This window comes from Cyphellophora europaea (genome assembly GCF_000365145.1).
Source record: "Cyphellophora europaea CBS 101466 unplaced genomic scaffold supercont1.3, whole genome shotgun sequence".
Lineage (NCBI taxonomy): Eukaryota > Fungi > Ascomycota > Eurotiomycetes > Chaetothyriales > Cyphellophoraceae > Cyphellophora > Cyphellophora europaea.
Genome location: NW_008481809.1, coordinates 1,671,989 through 1,688,135, shown reverse-complemented (window position 1 = coordinate 1,688,135; position 16,147 = coordinate 1,671,989). Strand labels below are relative to the sequence as shown.

The 16,147-nt window shown below is 52.5% G+C and overlaps 6 protein-coding genes across 6 annotated transcripts; 3 read left to right on the top strand and 3 right to left on the bottom strand.

The window, feature by feature from the left end:
* Positions 1 to 7: 7 nt before the first annotated feature.
* On the bottom strand, positions 8 to 1,577 carry HMPREF1541_03537 (uncharacterized protein; the record flags this gene model as incomplete). Its single annotated transcript, XM_008717888.1, has 3 exons — positions 8 to 372; positions 423 to 643; positions 700 to 1,577. The coding sequence occupies 3 exons, from the start codon at positions 1,575 to 1,577 to the stop codon at positions 8 to 10; spliced, it is 1,464 nt and encodes a 487-aa protein (XP_008716110.1).
* Positions 1,578 to 4,611: 3,034 nt separating this feature from the next.
* Positions 4,612 to 5,733, top strand: HMPREF1541_03536 (uncharacterized protein; the record flags this gene model as incomplete). The annotated part of the gene is made up of 1 exon (XM_008717887.1): positions 4,612 to 5,733. The coding sequence occupies one exon, from the start codon at positions 4,612 to 4,614 to the stop codon at positions 5,731 to 5,733; it is 1,122 nt and encodes a 373-aa protein (XP_008716109.1).
* Positions 5,734 to 7,269: 1,536 nt separating this feature from the next.
* HMPREF1541_03535 (uncharacterized protein) lies at positions 7,270 to 7,862 on the bottom strand (the record flags this gene model as incomplete). The annotated part of the gene is made up of 2 exons (XM_008717886.1): positions 7,270 to 7,510; positions 7,573 to 7,862. The coding sequence occupies 2 exons, from the start codon at positions 7,860 to 7,862 to the stop codon at positions 7,270 to 7,272; spliced, it is 531 nt and encodes a 176-aa protein (XP_008716108.1).
* Positions 7,863 to 9,997: 2,135 nt separating this feature from the next.
* On the top strand, positions 9,998 to 10,108 carry HMPREF1541_03534 (uncharacterized protein; the record flags this gene model as incomplete). Its single annotated transcript, XM_008717885.1, has 1 exon — positions 9,998 to 10,108. One exon carries the CDS (start codon positions 9,998 to 10,000, stop codon positions 10,106 to 10,108), a length of 111 nt encoding a protein of 36 aa, XP_008716107.1.
* A 2,906-nt stretch (positions 10,109 to 13,014) lies between these two features.
* On the bottom strand, positions 13,015 to 14,008 carry HMPREF1541_03533 (uncharacterized protein; the record flags this gene model as incomplete). Its single annotated transcript, XM_008717884.1, has 5 exons — positions 13,015 to 13,616; positions 13,668 to 13,726; positions 13,774 to 13,796; positions 13,850 to 13,920; positions 13,969 to 14,008. The coding sequence occupies 5 exons, from the start codon at positions 14,006 to 14,008 to the stop codon at positions 13,015 to 13,017; spliced, it is 795 nt and encodes a 264-aa protein (XP_008716106.1).
* Positions 14,009 to 14,817: 809 nt separating this feature from the next.
* HMPREF1541_03532 (uncharacterized protein) lies at positions 14,818 to 15,799 on the top strand (the record flags this gene model as incomplete). Its single annotated transcript, XM_008717883.1, has 2 exons — positions 14,818 to 14,905; positions 14,955 to 15,799. The coding sequence occupies 2 exons, from the start codon at positions 14,818 to 14,820 to the stop codon at positions 15,797 to 15,799; spliced, it is 933 nt and encodes a 310-aa protein (XP_008716105.1).
* Between the last annotated feature and the right edge of the window lie 348 nt (positions 15,800 to 16,147).

The window sequence follows — 16,147 nt, the reverse complement described above, 5'->3', positions numbered from 1 at the left end:
TTCCGGCTTACAGCTTGGCATTACCTCTCCGAGACTCTTCTTGTGCCCCAGCCTCAAACGCTCTGCTTTTTCCATCCCAGCCCGAGATCAGGTCCTCCACCACGGCTATTTCGTCTTGACCCCAGATAGTGTCACTGCTAAGCTTCCAAGACTGCTCGTCGTCTCCGATTGTCCGTCTGAAGACTCGATAGCTTGGTACCCCGCAGAGGCCAATGTTTTTGGCTTCCTTCGTCAGGTCTCTGAGTTTCTGCTTCACTTCTGCACTGTTAGCGCAAGCTAGGACACTGTCGGCATCATAGCCTGCTTCGGCAATCACAGAGTGAAGGACTTTATCGGAAGCCATATCCAGATTGCGTTCCCAACACCCTCTGACTGTTCTGTCGTTAGCCACTCGCCTACTCACCATGTACTTCTGAACTCACATAATACGTCGACCAGTTTCGGCTCGACGAGCACAGCCCTCAGGACTGCAGGCGTGCGTATGGGAAAAATGTCTGCCCAGTGGAAGCTGATCTCTTTGTCAGGGAGGCCGTTCTGTCGATTGATGTCGTTCCACCACTGACACCAGTCATTGTGATCCAGCTGTTGGTACTTGCGCTTGGCTTCGGACACTGTAGCCATTGGCAGGTTCGGGGCGCCAATTCTGGAGAGAGGGAAATGTCAGTTCGATGGCTCCAGATCGAGAACAGGGAAACGTACTCTCTGAACAGGATACCCAGCAAAAATGGCTTCATCACTATCTTCAGCCTCGGGCCACAAGCCCGCTGCACTCTCGCCAGCTGAGTCCAACCCAAGAATGCCCATGGGCTGCTAAAGTCGTACCAAAATTCCAGCTTCACCTCTTCGCCATCGGGCACGGCTCTTTTTGTCACAGGCACGGATCGAGGCATGAAAGCCTCCAACGCTAGACTCTCACTTCCTTGCTTCTCCAGTGCATACAGGGCTTTGTCCACAAAATGCATCCGGTCTTGCCCCCAGTACAGCCTTTTCTCCTCCAGTACCCAAAGCGCCGGCACACCAAAAGCTCCCCTCTGCAGCGCCAAGTCCGTCGTGTCCTGCAGTTCTCGTCTCTGCTCCGTACCTTCGAAATCGCCCGTCTCAAGCAGTCCGGTCACTGCTCCCTTTGTTCCTGCACTTAGGCCTTCACACCGCTTGACCACATCCTGCAGTACTTCAACGTCACCGACATCCTGGCCCTCGACCCAATAGGCTCGATACAACCCCGCTGTCAATGCCACCCTCTCCGATCCCTGCACGCAGTAGAGCAACCTCAGTGCTCTGGTCGTCTTGAGAGGATGCTTCGGGGGTTGTCGATGCGGCACTCCCAGACGACGCAGAGTGCGCGCAAAAGCCGCAGACGTAACGTTGCGCTTGGTCGGGTTGAACGTGTCGGAGGCAGAGCCGGCGGCGCCCTGTGGCGCGGAAGTGGCCCGGTATAGCGCCCCGAGAAGGACGGGGCGGTAAGCGATGACCAGGTCTGGATGTCGGCGTTGAAGGAAGGGCAGGCGGAGGGATGCGATGTAGGCGAAGGGGCAGGAAATGTCGTAGTGGAAGTCTAGGTGGAGCGTTGGAGCCATGCTGAGGTGTTGGTAGTGAGTAGAGTGTTTGCTGCAGCGGGTGGGATCGGTTCAGGCAAATCCTTCAGTTTGCACTTGAAGCTGGATAGTATACAAGCTGAGTTCATGCGGACGATATGGAGTCAAGCGATGTGTTTAATCGTCTTCCACGACTACTAGTGAGGGCGAGGTACAGAGAGCGGGGCCGAGACAGGCCGAGGCTATTGTACTCCCAGCCTTGGCTGATCTAGACTGGGCGTATACTATCATTATCTCGAGGCATCAGGTTGCATGGATTCAAGATTCCCGCATTGTCTTGCAGTGGATGACAGTTGCCTTTGCTTTAGTTCGTGAGATGAGCCGGTTGTCGGTGCAGAAGGCCAGGCCTTGTACTTTAACACCGAAGGCTGGGAAGTAATCCGTCACAACACTAAACTGGCCCTTTTCCCCAGCTCTCAAGATGTGCTGGCTTTGTCACCAGTCTTCTTGCCAAAGTCTATGAATGACAGATGCGTGTGACCAAAGCGAGTGCCATACTTAAGCCCATACCCAAGCATGCGGTCCATTCCGATGTGTGCTAGCCAGCACAGGGCCAGTCCTGTGAGCCTATTGTCCCGGCGTGCTAGGGCAGTACATAGCAGGAGAATCGGCGGTGTCTCTGTGTGGACTGAATTATAGATGGCAGCGCCCAGTCTGGTATTGGATAGATACCCAACCATTCCAAGGTCTGGTAACAAGAGGACGCTTGCGAATGTCCACCACGATTCCCCTAATTGCGAATATGCCCAGATTGTCGAGCCGAAGACACAGGCGCCCTCGACTTGCAACAAGGCGCGCGGCCAGGTCTGTACCACGCCGTCCGACATGGCAAGATGGGTCAAGTACAACTGTTGGGGCCTGATGGATGTCTGGAATCACTGTCAAAGAGTTCAGGCGGTATCTTCGCAGATAGGCGTGGTCGTAGATGAAGGTGGTCGTAGTTTGTTAGGAAGCGTTGAGAGCGAGAAATAGCTAGAATTTCTGGAGATGCAAGATCGAGAGTTATAGCTCTCGGGTCGCCTGCCCCTTAGGTTACACGTAGGTACCCAATGCCCCGGGCTTTACCCATAAGCCCCACCTCCGCAGGGGACTTCGACTACCTAGTTGATTTGCTCCGAGATTACTCATCGTAACTTAGAAGTTGACCCGCCCCCGACGACGACGCCCGAACATCCATCCGAAACCTTAAACGAATTGACATCTACTGTATCAACTATTTTTGTTCTCTGGTGCATGCTTTGTCGATGTTAATGATATTGACCGGCTCAATGGTATTCTTTGATTTCACGTCCACATTGCTGCAGAGTGAATAGCTGCCAGCGTTGCAAGCATCACACACCACCCTTTCCACCCCTTTGGCACGTCAGTAGTGTTGTGAGTGACTCAAAATCCGACAGCCTGTCGCGTGTTATGCGATCCCGTCTCCCACTAGTCCGAGATCCCGTAGAGAACAAAGAGTCCTGTGTGCTTAGCAAAGACTTTGGCTACCTGCTGAACACTATTTCCGCCCCTGAGTTGATGCGGCAGTCGACTTGAGAGCCACCCGGCCACTCAGCCACCTGAGCTAGCGCGAGGGGATGTCTTCCGCCCCGGCGTGCATGCATCTTGAGATCACTCAGCGCCTAAGTCCAGTACGTGTGATGTCGCCCACGTCACCTGTCCTGCCATTAGTTTTTCCGCTCATTGCAGGTCAGCCGATCAATGCCTGCACAAAGTACACTAGGAATCAAGTCCTGGGACGTAAAACATGTCTCTGGGGTCGGAGAGATGGTTACCTCCAGTATCAACGTTCTCTATCTGACTCGGATGTCGACAATGAACGTCGAGCTCATAAGGAAGAGCTAATCTGGGGTACGGTGGAAGCAACGTGCGCGCTCGTGGGCACTGACGATGCCATAGCCTACAGGTCATACCCGGCCACCGAGAGAGACTTAGCCCGCGACGCAAAAGCTGACTGACGCACGTAATCCATCTCTGTTCTCGTCGCAGGTACCACGGCTTTCGCCACACTTAGCGCGCCGTCAGCGGCACAGTGGATCGAATGCTAGAAGCCATGGTTGTATAGCCCAGCCAAACAGAAACCCAAAGACAGTCCCTCGGGATCGAGCTTGAAAGCTCGGACGACTAAAGTTGTTGAGCTGGGAACTATTCGCGAGTGCTTCCAGACTTGAATTAGCCTTACAGACCGATGTAGCACTGGTACGGAGACCAAGCCCAGTACTCTGAAACGCCACAAGAATTCCGACTCGAATAAGACAATACATTTGGGACTGGTGACGACTTCACCGTTGCCTCAACACGCCTCGGTTTCCCTGCGGTTTGTCGTGTATGGTGTGGGTGGGTCGGAGCAAGACAAGTCTTTTCTCGTTCGGCTGCACATGTAACCTCTGCCAGGTTCGAAAACGTGCACACCGCCGCGTTCTGAGCATAGGAGAGTGGCATAAAGTACTGATGCAGAAGAAGCAAAGGTAGCGCGCGTCAAACAATTACGCTAAAAATTTAATAATCGTAGCAACCCACTAGCGTGATATGCATCAAGCCTTGAATGCCTGGTGGAACCGGGGGAGGGGGCCGGTCGCGCTAAGGTTCGTATTCCTGGCCAGGACGCCGCAGGCATTGAACGGATCGGCTCCGGGGAAGCTGTTAATAGGCTGGGAATCACACGCGCCAGCTGTCTCTCGCATAGCCCTGTATCATATATTCGACTTGAGCGAAATCTTGTTGGTTCACCTATTGAGATGCTTTTTGCTCCTGCGTATCGAAGGCAAGCCGAGCCGGTAAGATCTCCCTCCTGCCAGGAACTACGACCTCTGGTGTTGCTGTGCCTGGTGGTATTCCTGTTGCCAACCCTCTCATCTCCTTCTGCTACAAATTTCCGAACCCCTGTTGTCATTCTACAGCCTTCATCGGGATCTGATGACCTCCTTGCGAAGACAGACCAGGTCTTCAAGCCCATCCAAGTCGACTCGTTTACCACTTCTGCCTACGACACCTTCTGTTGCACAGCTCTCCCATAATGGCCCACACCACTTTCTCGCCTGCTCAGACAATTCTCAGTAACCATATCTTCCTCAACTCGTGCGATGTGCTCCGGAATGAGCTTCGGAAACGTACGGAGGCACTCGATGAATTCAGAAATTTGCAAAAAAAATACGAATCGATCAACGAAAGAAGCGTTTGGCAGCAGCATGAAACAGTGTCCCTCCAGACAGACTTTGCCGCATACGAGAAGGATGCCTTGCATGGTGCCGAACGCATTCAAAACTGTGGAGATGAAATCAAAGACCTTGAATCTCGTCTCGAAAAGGCCAAAGTCAGATTCACTGAGGAACAGGCTGGTCTCGACCGTTTGATCGGCCTCAAAAACGACGTGGACCGAAGACTAGGGGAGTTGGCTCGAGAGGCGGAGCAAAAGCGAAGCCTCGAGCTGGCAATCGAGTCGAAGGCACTCGAGTTGGAGGTTTTCTTCAAAGACTTGGACCTATCTAGCAATGCTGTGTTGGCAACTTCGGTGCCAGCTGAGAAAACTGACCCCATTCGTCTCAGTAGCGACATCAACACTCAGCCATCGCATATGACTGACGGTATACCTGAATACAGAGACGACGATGAAGATGGCGACGGATGGTTGTCAGAAGCCATTTCCGTTGACGCTCAGTTTCTCCAGAATCCATCAGAAAGAGACGACCCAGATTATGATCCCGATTCCAGCGAGAGCATAGTTGTTCAGGACAAAGCTTGTGGTCGAAGAAAGTCGAAAGCAAACGCTCGAACAATTTCCAACAGACCATGTCAAAGGTGCTCGGGGAATGCCTTCCAATGCGACCCGAGCCCGAAGCGCGGCATTCCCTGCTCTCGCTGTACACACGACGGCGTCGACTGTTCCCGAACACGTCGACGACGGAGGCTCAATCCTGTAGAGCTAGCCAAACTCTCAGAGCTTCGGGATCGGAGAATTCCTTACAAAGAAATTGAGGAAATGGGACTCTTTGCGCCCCTCAGCGCAGACTACCTAAAAGCGCAAGTGTCAAAGATGAAAAAGGTGCAGGCTATGGCTAGTGAGGATCTACGTCCGGCGAACCGCGATTATTCTGCATCGTCGGTTGCAGTCGACGATGCGGTCATGCAGAACTTTTAGCGCTCGGCACGAATCCTCTCTTAGTCGAACGTGCGATTTGACAAGCTCATAGTGTTTCTATCCTTACTTCCGCCTTGGCACGCTCTACAGCTCACCACATCACCGAAGACTACAAAATATTGGGGCCACATACATGTCACGTTTTCATAGAGTAGCTAATTCAATGAACCGCTTCAAACACTGAACTTATTACCTCTGAATACTTGTACATTTAGTATACTTCCGGTTTCAACCACGACTTTGAGAAAAAAAAAATTTCAGGCCACGTTGTTGCCCCAGCGACTTCTATCTGGGTCATGTTGGTCACGTTTCGGAGGTACGGGGCTTGATTGGGGCGGGAAGGACAGGTAGCGCCGACGCGAAACCTGGAGTCCTTGTCCCATCAAGAGGAGGATCAGAGATTGGGTCCGAGAGTGTGCCAAGGAGGGTGTGCAGAGGAGAATCCGAAGAAGGCCACGGTGATGGCTCAGATGCGGGCTAATGCAAGGTGCCAGAACGAGTCCCCAATGCCAGAAGCTTTTAACCCTGACCTCCTCAGACCCTTGGTTGGACTAGTAATTTATCTAACCCACAACAGACCACAGTGAGGCTGTGAAGGCGGGGAGACTTGTAGTCATGTGGTGACCTTAGCGAGACGAAATGTAAAAAGGAGATGGCAGAATACCCGAACGTATGGTTCAAGGCGAGCCGAACACTGTAAATCCTGGCTTTAAATGCTCCATTGTTTTGGTGTACTACCGTAGCTCCTTGGAGTAGAGGATATTACCCCTCCAGCTGACAATCTAATGGCCACCCTCAGCAGCAGATTCTCTCAACCGAGCGGCACTTTAACGGAAGTGTAAGAACCCTGCCACGCGACTCTAGTTGACCTTGGTCGGCTGAAATAGGGAAAGGGCGGTCTGGGTTCTAAGTGGAGCTCGGCCGGAACGGCCGGCTCACATACCCGCCAAAATACCGGGGTACTTGCCCACCACATGAGATATCGGAGACGTGGCTTGCGTTGCAAGAGTGATGCCAAAGATCCCTACTTAGTGCGAGAATTCTCGGTGCCGCAAGTGAGTGGCCGCAGAGAGGCGACCTGCCAAATGTCCCTCTAGCGTGTGATGGGTGGCCGCTGACATCCTTATCACACTTGGCGGTACTTGTTCATTAACGATTTTCGATCGCTTACAACATGAGTCTACTGAAGCCGTTTCGTATTTGCAAGAATCTGATATCTGGAAGCTCAGGGGCTTCGTTCGACTCGGTATATCCGAGTCGACCCCTTTTTGATCGATAGGCAGGAAACGATTCTGGTTTACTGCGGCGGCATGACTGATTTGGACCCAGCCTGATCGTGCATACCCAATGTACGTTTCTGTCCTTGAGTCAATCACTAGCAAGAGTGGCTTGTTGTATGGGTTTGCGTAGTAATATGCGGGAACCCACACCTTTTCACAAGGAATTGCAAATACTAGATGACTTGGAGTATTCGCTCTTATACAGCGTGGGTATTCCGGCTCAGAGCGCTGCAAAGCAGGATGAACGACGTTAAACCTAGGGGGAAGAAGGGGAAAGGAAGGCGTACACCGCGACACCTTGAGCCTTGAGCTCTGTAAGCTCCAAAGTGCCGGCATACCGTGATGTGAAATCCGTATAATCTTTCTTTACCGTCTGATTGAGATTGATCATCGTGACTCCGCGTTTTGCTGCCTCTAGAAACAATTCATCCGATACGCCATGGGTTCTATGCAACACCAAGGCGATGTCAGGCACAGCTGAGTTGACCCCGGAAGGTCTGGTTCATGAGTTAGCTAATTGCTTGAAACATGCAGTCTGAGCGCGCGCTGTCTGCCTTACAGAGTGACTTTCCACACATCTTCTGCCCTCATCGCGCCATAGTGGCCATGAATATTTCCAAACGAGGAGGCAAGAAACTGCACTCCAGTGCGCTTAATGAAGACCTTAGCAATGTCTGGGTCTGTCATTAGACTTTCTAGACTCCTCTCCATACGTGGCAGTGCGTCCCCAGAGCCCATTATGCGGCCCATCTCTGCCTCGATGGCGATTCCTTTAGCGTTCGCGCTCTGGACAATCTTTGCGCATGCTGTAACATTTTCTTCTGGATCTTGACAGGATGCATCGACCATGATCGAGTCGAAAGGCAACGACAACCCCAGCTCAACATCGGACGGCTTAATGCAGTGGTCAAGATGCACGGCTATAGGTGCGTGTGCTGCATGCGCAGCCCCACCACGTAACGCACGAAGGCCGGGCCCTGGAAATGCATTGTCCAGGGGAAAAGATGAATGATGGCTAGAGAGTTGCAGATCTCGGTAGCTCTGATTACTGCCATGACGCCGTCGTCATTTTAGCTGCCAGGTTATTAGCTTGTTGGCCTGAAGTCGCCGTGCAGGCCATGACGTCGCTTACCAATTATAGGCCCCAACACTGTCGCCACCTTGGCGTGCATCGTGCAGAATGCGGTAAGTTCTGTTATTGTCGGGAGAAGAAGTCATTGTGGATGATGCCTTTTGAATTGCATTCGCCAGTCGAAGTCGAGCGCTTTATGGTATCAGCGACAGGGTGGAAAGGAAGGGCGGAGCTCCAAGACCGGTCTCTTAGCCAAGACCGAGAATACTAGTATTACGGGTTACTGTAGCCATGATTACAAACCCAACGGTTAGTTCAGTCTTTTCTAAATGAATACCTGCTTGCTAGTTCGAGGTCTTGAAAACTATGTTTCATCTATATCTCAACAATACTACATGCTCAAGCAACTGATCAAAAGCACCGCAACTAGTATGATGCCAACCGTGGTAGATCAGCTTCTCCCCGAAGACAGCCGCCAGGGGACTGGGACCGAAAGATGACCCGGAGGCTACGGGTGCGACATATAGTGCTCGGATTCCTTCTTTTGCAGTGGTGAATTCCAGCCTCGAACACTTGTGCGCTCTGGTCCTGGCCCGTGCAGCTCTGGTCTTGTCCTCCTCAACCCTAGTGTTCTTACACGATGAGGATCGTTCACATGGGTATGTACTTGAACTTCCTCTGCTTTCAAAGGAGTGGATTTGTGCTAATTTGCGACTCTAGTATTCTTCCGTTTCAATTTGAACGTCAGTCAAAAACATAAAGCAACGTTTGTGCGGGAGTTAATGAAGCTCAAGAACTTAGACTGCGTCAAAGATAACAGACTAGTCGTGGGGGGACCATCCATCACCGATCTGATCGAGAGAGGTAAGAATTTCGAGTTCGCACTGTTGAGTTTCCTTGAAGATCTCGTCGCTCTGAATGCATACCAAGCTAGCAAGGAACACCACTGGTACGCTCTCCTACTATAACGTCTTTATATACATCGGAGATATTACGTGTAGTCAACAAGGATCTGCAACGGGGACTTCGGGCCAAGTTCCAAGAACCCCAGAGCCCAGACCCCGAACCCTGGAGCACCAACCGCGCCTGTACAGATATCATCCGCAAGCTCGGTCATAATATCCAAGGTGTATTTAAGTAAACTCTAATGGGCTGCTAATAGATAGCTCATGATGGAATGCTCAACTCCCCGCACACGAACATCCAAGAGTAATCTCAACATGTTGTGCCCAGCTGTCCTCATCACATTGCTTCCGGCCTTTGTGGTTGGATATCTGAAACAACTACCACCGGAGTCTGAAAGCTCACCTTCTGTCTAGGCATGGATCTCTTAGGGCTACCTGCTCGCAGGAGCCGGGGTCAGACCGATATCACTGACTCGCGTGATAGCCTGACACTTGGCTCGATCAGAGTCGGCGGCGGAGAGAACCTCGCAGTTACTGATGCGTTTGCTGAGCACGAACTTTACATTATAGAAAGAAGTGGAGTTTGGCACGTTACGAAAATCAGAGAGCCGCTTGTCAGGAATTGGTGAACTGCGTTAAGCTCCCATGGCAGACATAGAATGTGCCAGATATTTGAGGATGGCTAAGTGGCGAAATCCAATGAAAGTTGCGCAGTTGCTATATGCAGCAGGCGAACTTCTCGATCAACTCATAACTACCCCCTCCGTTTGGTAGGAAGAGGTGCTCTACATTGGCACAGGATGTAGGTTCAAGGAGCACCCAAAGTGACGAGGTCGGGGCTAGAGTCAGACATGGTAGAGGCCAGGTGCACGTGGAGACCCTCTAGCCAATGTTGAATTCGTTGAAGTCGTCTGCATTCTCGTGTTGTGGCGTGCCAGACGAGCAGGTTACCATTCATGGGCTATATGTTCCCCTGAAACCTGGTGGGAGGATGGTGGTCTGCGAGCATGTGCGCAATTCCGGTGACAGTGCTCTCAGTGGTACACCAATCGATCAAATTCTTCAGTACTTCCATATGCCACTCAGTTGGGGGTACTGGTGTGGTGGTTGCGAGCTAACAAGAGATACGCGGTCCATGTTGGAAAGGGTCGCAGCGTGCGACGGAAAATGGGGCTCAAACTGATATTCAGCTTAACAACCCCTGGACTACTCTGCACATTGTGGGCGTGCTCTTCAAGAAGTAGCGCGGCGGAATCTCGGCATGTCTTATTTCAGAATTCACAATGGCCTGTTGACCAGATTTTGACTCGGGACAAATGATATTTCTGGATCTACCACAAGTGAGCGCTCCGATGTTGCTATTGCTCATGTTTCCGAGGAATGCAATCCTAGGCAGTTCCGGGGGCTGATGCTGTCACCTGCGGAGTGGCTTGACAGCCCTTCAGCCGCACAGTATCTAAGTTCACAGCAAGTACCCCTCCACCGTGATTTAGACCATTGAGCAACGCAGAGATGGCAGTTCGGGAGGTGTCAGCACAGCCAGCCTCGTGTCAACGCTTCTTGCAACGACGCGGAGGTTTTCCAATCGGACATCGTGGTTCGTTACAAGGCGCAGCTGGAGGCAACAGAAGATAAGACGTCTAAGCTCTGGTATTTTGCACAGTCTTTTCATCTCTCCAGATTTTTGCTCCCTTGAAGCAAGATGAACTTACTTGCACCTCGACAGCGAAACCGCGCACAAGAAAGTAGGCACTATTCGTCCGTAGCATGCTCCTCGATCGCGATCAAACGAGACGATGCCACTTCGGCCGTTGCAGCGTCTTCAGAAGCCAAGGGAAGGGTTTCAAATGCTCTAGTCATCACCTGCGTGGTGATCGGTGTGATGTGTGTGCACCGAGATAACGCTGACACGATTGCTGACTTGCGTCCCAGGATATTTGTCCTTGTAGCGGTAGCAACCCGCTACAGGAAGAACGGGATACGTGGACAGTATGACTCATCTGCAGGACCTGCAGAGGCTAGCGCACTGCTGCGAATGAAGGAGCTCGATAGAGTCTGCCCGATACACACTCTAAAGAGTCCAAACCACTATTTCGGCAGCCTTTACAAATCATCTACACAAGTCTGGTAAGATGTCTCTCCCGCTGGTGCAATACCGTGCTTACAATTGGGGTAGTACGATATGTCTAGAAGTCATATCGGTGGGCGACCGAACCCGACAGCTCCGCTGCAACCACGTCTACCACTCTTGGTGTTTGGATAACTGGGTCATACGTGGCGCTAACAGCTGTCCGCTATGCAAGAAGCTGTTGGTAGAGCAGGAGAAGTTGTACAAATCTCGAGTTTCAGAAAGTAGATCAGCAGATCCTGAGGCGCTCGGTGACAGAAGGATGGCCCAACAACCAGCTGTCTTGGAACGAGCCAAGGTCTGGCTCACTAAGCGGGTAGGACGAAGACTTAGTACTTCGGTCGCATCATTCCCATAAGGCAAGTCGCGTATCTTGTAGGTACAATGAGAAATGCAGAGTTGGTAAAGTCCAAGCCAAGTCTTTCACTGCCTCTTGGCGACACTCTGGTGAACGGCACTGCTGAGATGTTCAAGGCTCACCTCAATGTGAATTGATTCCTGGAACCATGGGTTGGAGGACCTGATGTTTCCCGGGGCTCTACGGGGCTCTACATTGTCGTTGCATTCTTCAGCAGCTCCAGCAGGAGGAAGCGTCAGTAGCAGTCGGCCCGCGCTTCTCGACCGGTATGACAATAATGCAAAACCTGCTCGCCCGTTCAGTATCCAGGTCACACGTTTACGTCCAGAGTTCACTCGAGATACGGCTGAAGCAGTCCTCAGTCATCGACACGCGCTAGCCTTGGTGACCGGACGCTCGGGCTTCGTATGACTCGGGAATGAGGCACGAGCGACTCCAAGGCGTTGTAAAGCCCAACGGAGCATTCGATGTGGATAGTGGAAGCATCAATTTGGGGCAAGAACACTTCCACGGTGAGTTGATGATGACGATCTTCTACGTACCACTGCCGATGCCCTTACAGACAGGGGCAAGCAGCTCGCCCAAAACAAAAGCAGATGCCGTTGTGTACATGGCTCGAAGTTGTCGGATGTTGTGAGCTAAGACCCCAGGCGACGCTGTCACTGCAGCCCCAGCTGGCGCGCCGCACGAGCATGAACTTGCTGGGTCTTCGGAGGCGTTGGATCGAGGTCAATGACACCTTGAATACTCGTCAGCTCTGGGCAGCTTTGAGTGGGCTTGCGTGAAGGAAATAAAAGTTCCATGATGTATATATGGGTGCCGATGGGTCAGTAAAGCAGCAAACACCTGTGCCAATGCGGAGACCATGGCGGATAGCCCATAGGTGGCAATATTCGATAGGTGGAGGAGTGAGTAGTCTTCCTGTGGTCAGGTCAGTTACCATTCTCGGGCGGATATCGTGTATTCTGGGAAGTTCTGAGCCCGTCGGGCCGACTTGGACATGCTACAGGAAGTTCTGTCCGACGCGTCGAATCCTCAGCTTGGGTGCCTGAGGGTCGGTGTGTAGCATTTTTATAGCTCCTCGTAACGGCCATGTTCGAAGCTAAAGAGATCACCCAGTACCTGTTTCTTTTGGAAAGTTGGTGCTTTCCGCGAGCGAAGTCCGGTGATCTTGATTCGACGAACCTTTTGTGGTAGGATTTCAAAACACTGTCGGGCCGCGAGATGACGCACTGACGTAGTCAGTGCACCACGAAAGGTACGTCCCTAAGGTTGTCACGGCCGAATGTAGCCAGTGGTGGCTTCGGTGGTTGCATTTCACGTCAGATTGAAGACCCCGAGAGGCCCAGCCACACGGCTGAGATACTGGGTAAAGTCCTGGTGTACGAGATTGAGCATAGTCATAAAAGCGCCGTGAATAACTTGACGTCTGAGATCGGTCGTTTTCATTGAGAGAGTACAGGCTGTGATCTTAGAATCTGATCCGGAAAATCACCGTCATGTATCGATCGTGTTAGTACACAGGCAAACAACTTCCACTAGAAGAACAACCACGCCACCAAGAAGCTGAAGAGGCACAAGGCAGCCACAATATGCAACGGCACACCTCCACTCTGACTTTGTTGAACCACGGTCTGGACCTTTTCTTCGGCTTGAGCAGCCTTGCGCTGTCGTACAGCGGGATCCTTCATGTCTTGAGTGAGCTTGGCAATCTGAGCCTGGGCGGCAGCCAGTTGAGACTTGAGCTCTTCTTGGCTCGTTGGGATGGCGCTGGACACAGCGGCGGCAGCGCCGGCGACACCAGTGGCCTCGGCGGCGGAGCGCGCAGAGTCGCCAACGGTCGACTTCTGGGGAGCAGGAGAGTCGAATTGCGGAGAGGGAGACGTGGCAGTGTATGAGGGGGGCTTCTCCTCCATCTCGGAGGAAACGCCATTGGGTGTGGGTGCGCCAGGGGCCAGGAAGTTGACGCGAATCTTCTTCTCCTGGATACTGCTCTTGGAGGTCTTCTCAATTGCAGACCACAGGGTGGTGAGGCCGTCGTCGGGGTTGTGAGAACTATCGAGGGCAACGGATTGGACGAGGAACTTGTCGCGACACTTATAGTCCAGAGGGGGTTCTTCTTTCATCGCTTGAAGGAGGACTATGGAGAGTTAGCGGAACTCGCGTGTGCATGCAAATGGGAATGGCTTACCCTGGACCTCGACATGGTCGTGCGGCCGGATGATGCCAGAGTTAGGGCGTACGCAGTATCTACCCAGGTCAGTAAAAGAGGCCATGAGCGCGGCTATCGAACATACTGCTTCGGCGCGGTTGTCTTGACCTAAGACGGAGTTAGTGTGCGCCCAATGATCTATCTGGCTGGGAATAATGTACCTTGAAGGCAACGGACTCAGCGGTGCTGTTGGTAAGCTGGAGGCTCACGGCTCGCTCCTCGTTGAAGGGGCCTGTGGTCACAATTAGATTGGAGCGCGGTGGTATAGCGGCAGACTTACGCTTGAAGCCCAACTCAGGGGGATTGAGTTCGACCGACATGGTGTGCTGAGACGTCGATAGAGAGGTGGAAGGTCGCGCAAAGGAGTCCAAGTGGTGGTGGCTGGTGACATGTATCGCTCGCTTGCTTCTGAGGGCTCGACTTGGCACGATGACGGAACCCGCAGCCGCTGCGGCCACGTCGCTGCTTTAGGGCTCAGGTCTTTTCCCCAGGCCATTAACACCTACTTAATCGTCCTCCAGGTCCACTGCACGCCTGAGATCTATGCCCCGACTTCTGATGAACATTCGAGACGGATCCTGCTTCCTAGAAGTGCGCATCCTTTCTCCGTCTTGTCAACGTCCATCCATTCAGACCTGGAACCAGTCCGCTTCTATAATCCAGTTCTCCTTCTCCAGTTCTCCTTCTCGGTACTCACGTGCCAATGGAATACTATAGGTTAATTGTCGTAGATAGCTGCTCGTCTCCGGGTACAACTGGGATTATGGCGGCAATGATCTCCCTTATGCTGGCCCGTGCCTAGATTGCGTTCCTTGCCTTCTTTCGTCCTTCGCCGCAATACTGGACACTTACCGACTGCTTCCTGCATCAGTGGCTCCATGGAGGCTACAAACTGCTCCTTCATAGGCCCATAACCGCGTGAAATCCTACGCTTTGCGGTGGCCTTCAGTGCTTGCTTCACAGTCTAGTATCATCCGGAGGCGGCTTGGCGCGTATGACGTGCAGACGCGACCATGTGGCACTTTATTGACGCCGATCGTGATGCCTGTAACCTTCTCACAACCTGCTCGAAAATCGAATTATTTTTTGTCTCTGCCTGATCATCCGGTCTGCTTTGAGTCCACCCATCATGGCTACCACGTCCGACTACGACCAGCTTGTCGACATGGGGTTCGATGCGGAGAAGAGCAAGTTAGCGCTACAGAAAACCGGAGGTTGTGAGTTCCGAAAGGTACATCAAGCCTGATATGAGCCTAATGTCTGCAGTGACAGAGGCCATCGACTGGCTCGATAAGAACGCCGACAAGTCAATCGACGAAATCAAGGCTGATGATGTTGCTGCTTCAGACGCCACCGCACAAGAAGCAGCAGCAGCAGCAGCGAAGAGCTATGTCTGCAACGAATGCGGTAAGAAGTTTCGCAGCACTGCCGAAGCCGAGTACCACGCATCCAAGACCGAGCATACCGACTTTTCCGAGTCCACTGATGAGATCGCCCCACTAACCGAAGAGGAACGGGTTGCCAAACTAGCACAGCTGAAGGAGAAGATGGCGGCCAAACGAGCAGCCCAGGCGGAGCAGGACAAGATTGATGCGAAGCGCAATGAGCAGATTTCGCGCAAGAAGACCAAAGAGAGCGAGGACATCAAGGAACAGCTGCGGGCTAAAGAGCAGATCAAGGAGGCCGAGCAAAAACGGAAGGACAAGCAAGATGATATCGACGCCAAAAAGCGCATTCAAGCCAAGATCGCCGCCGACAAGGAGGAACGCAGGTTAAAGGCGGAACGAGAAAAGGCTGCCCGTGCTGGCGTCGCTCCTCCGCCTCAACCTGCTGCGTCTGCGCCTGTCGCATCTGCCCCTACAACATCTAAGCCTGCTTCCGAGTACACCGAGACCCGGTTAAGACTGCAGACTTCTGGTGGTAACATCATGAAAGCTTTCCCGGTTGAGACCACTCTCTTCGAGGTAGCGACCGCCGTGGGTGATGAGATTGGCCGGGATGTCGAGAGTTTCACGCAAAACTTTCCTCGCAAGGTCTTCGATAAAGAGTACTTTGATCAGACGCTGAAGGAGTTGAAGCTGGTGCCCAGTGCGAGTTTGATTGTCAAGTAGGTCCCCATTTTCCAGCATTCCACGGACGTCGAGATGAGGGACACACCGAGATCTGCGTGGGGAAGCGAGCATAATGACGGTCATGAATCACGATATGGAGCTGACAAGCTCCAAGGGAATACCCTCTGCCATGGTGAGAACGCACCGAGCATGGTAGACTAGGACAGTGCTCTGGTCACTTCCGACCAGAATAGAAATCTTCCAGCTGAAGGTCACCGCCGAAGGATTGGCAGTCAAGGGTGAAACATAACTTTTCGAAAGCAAAGGCCCTCTGCCATGTAAGCACAGAGCAGCTACTTCGGCGCCGTGGTCGAATCTCCAACGAGATATGAATATCGATGTTGGTCA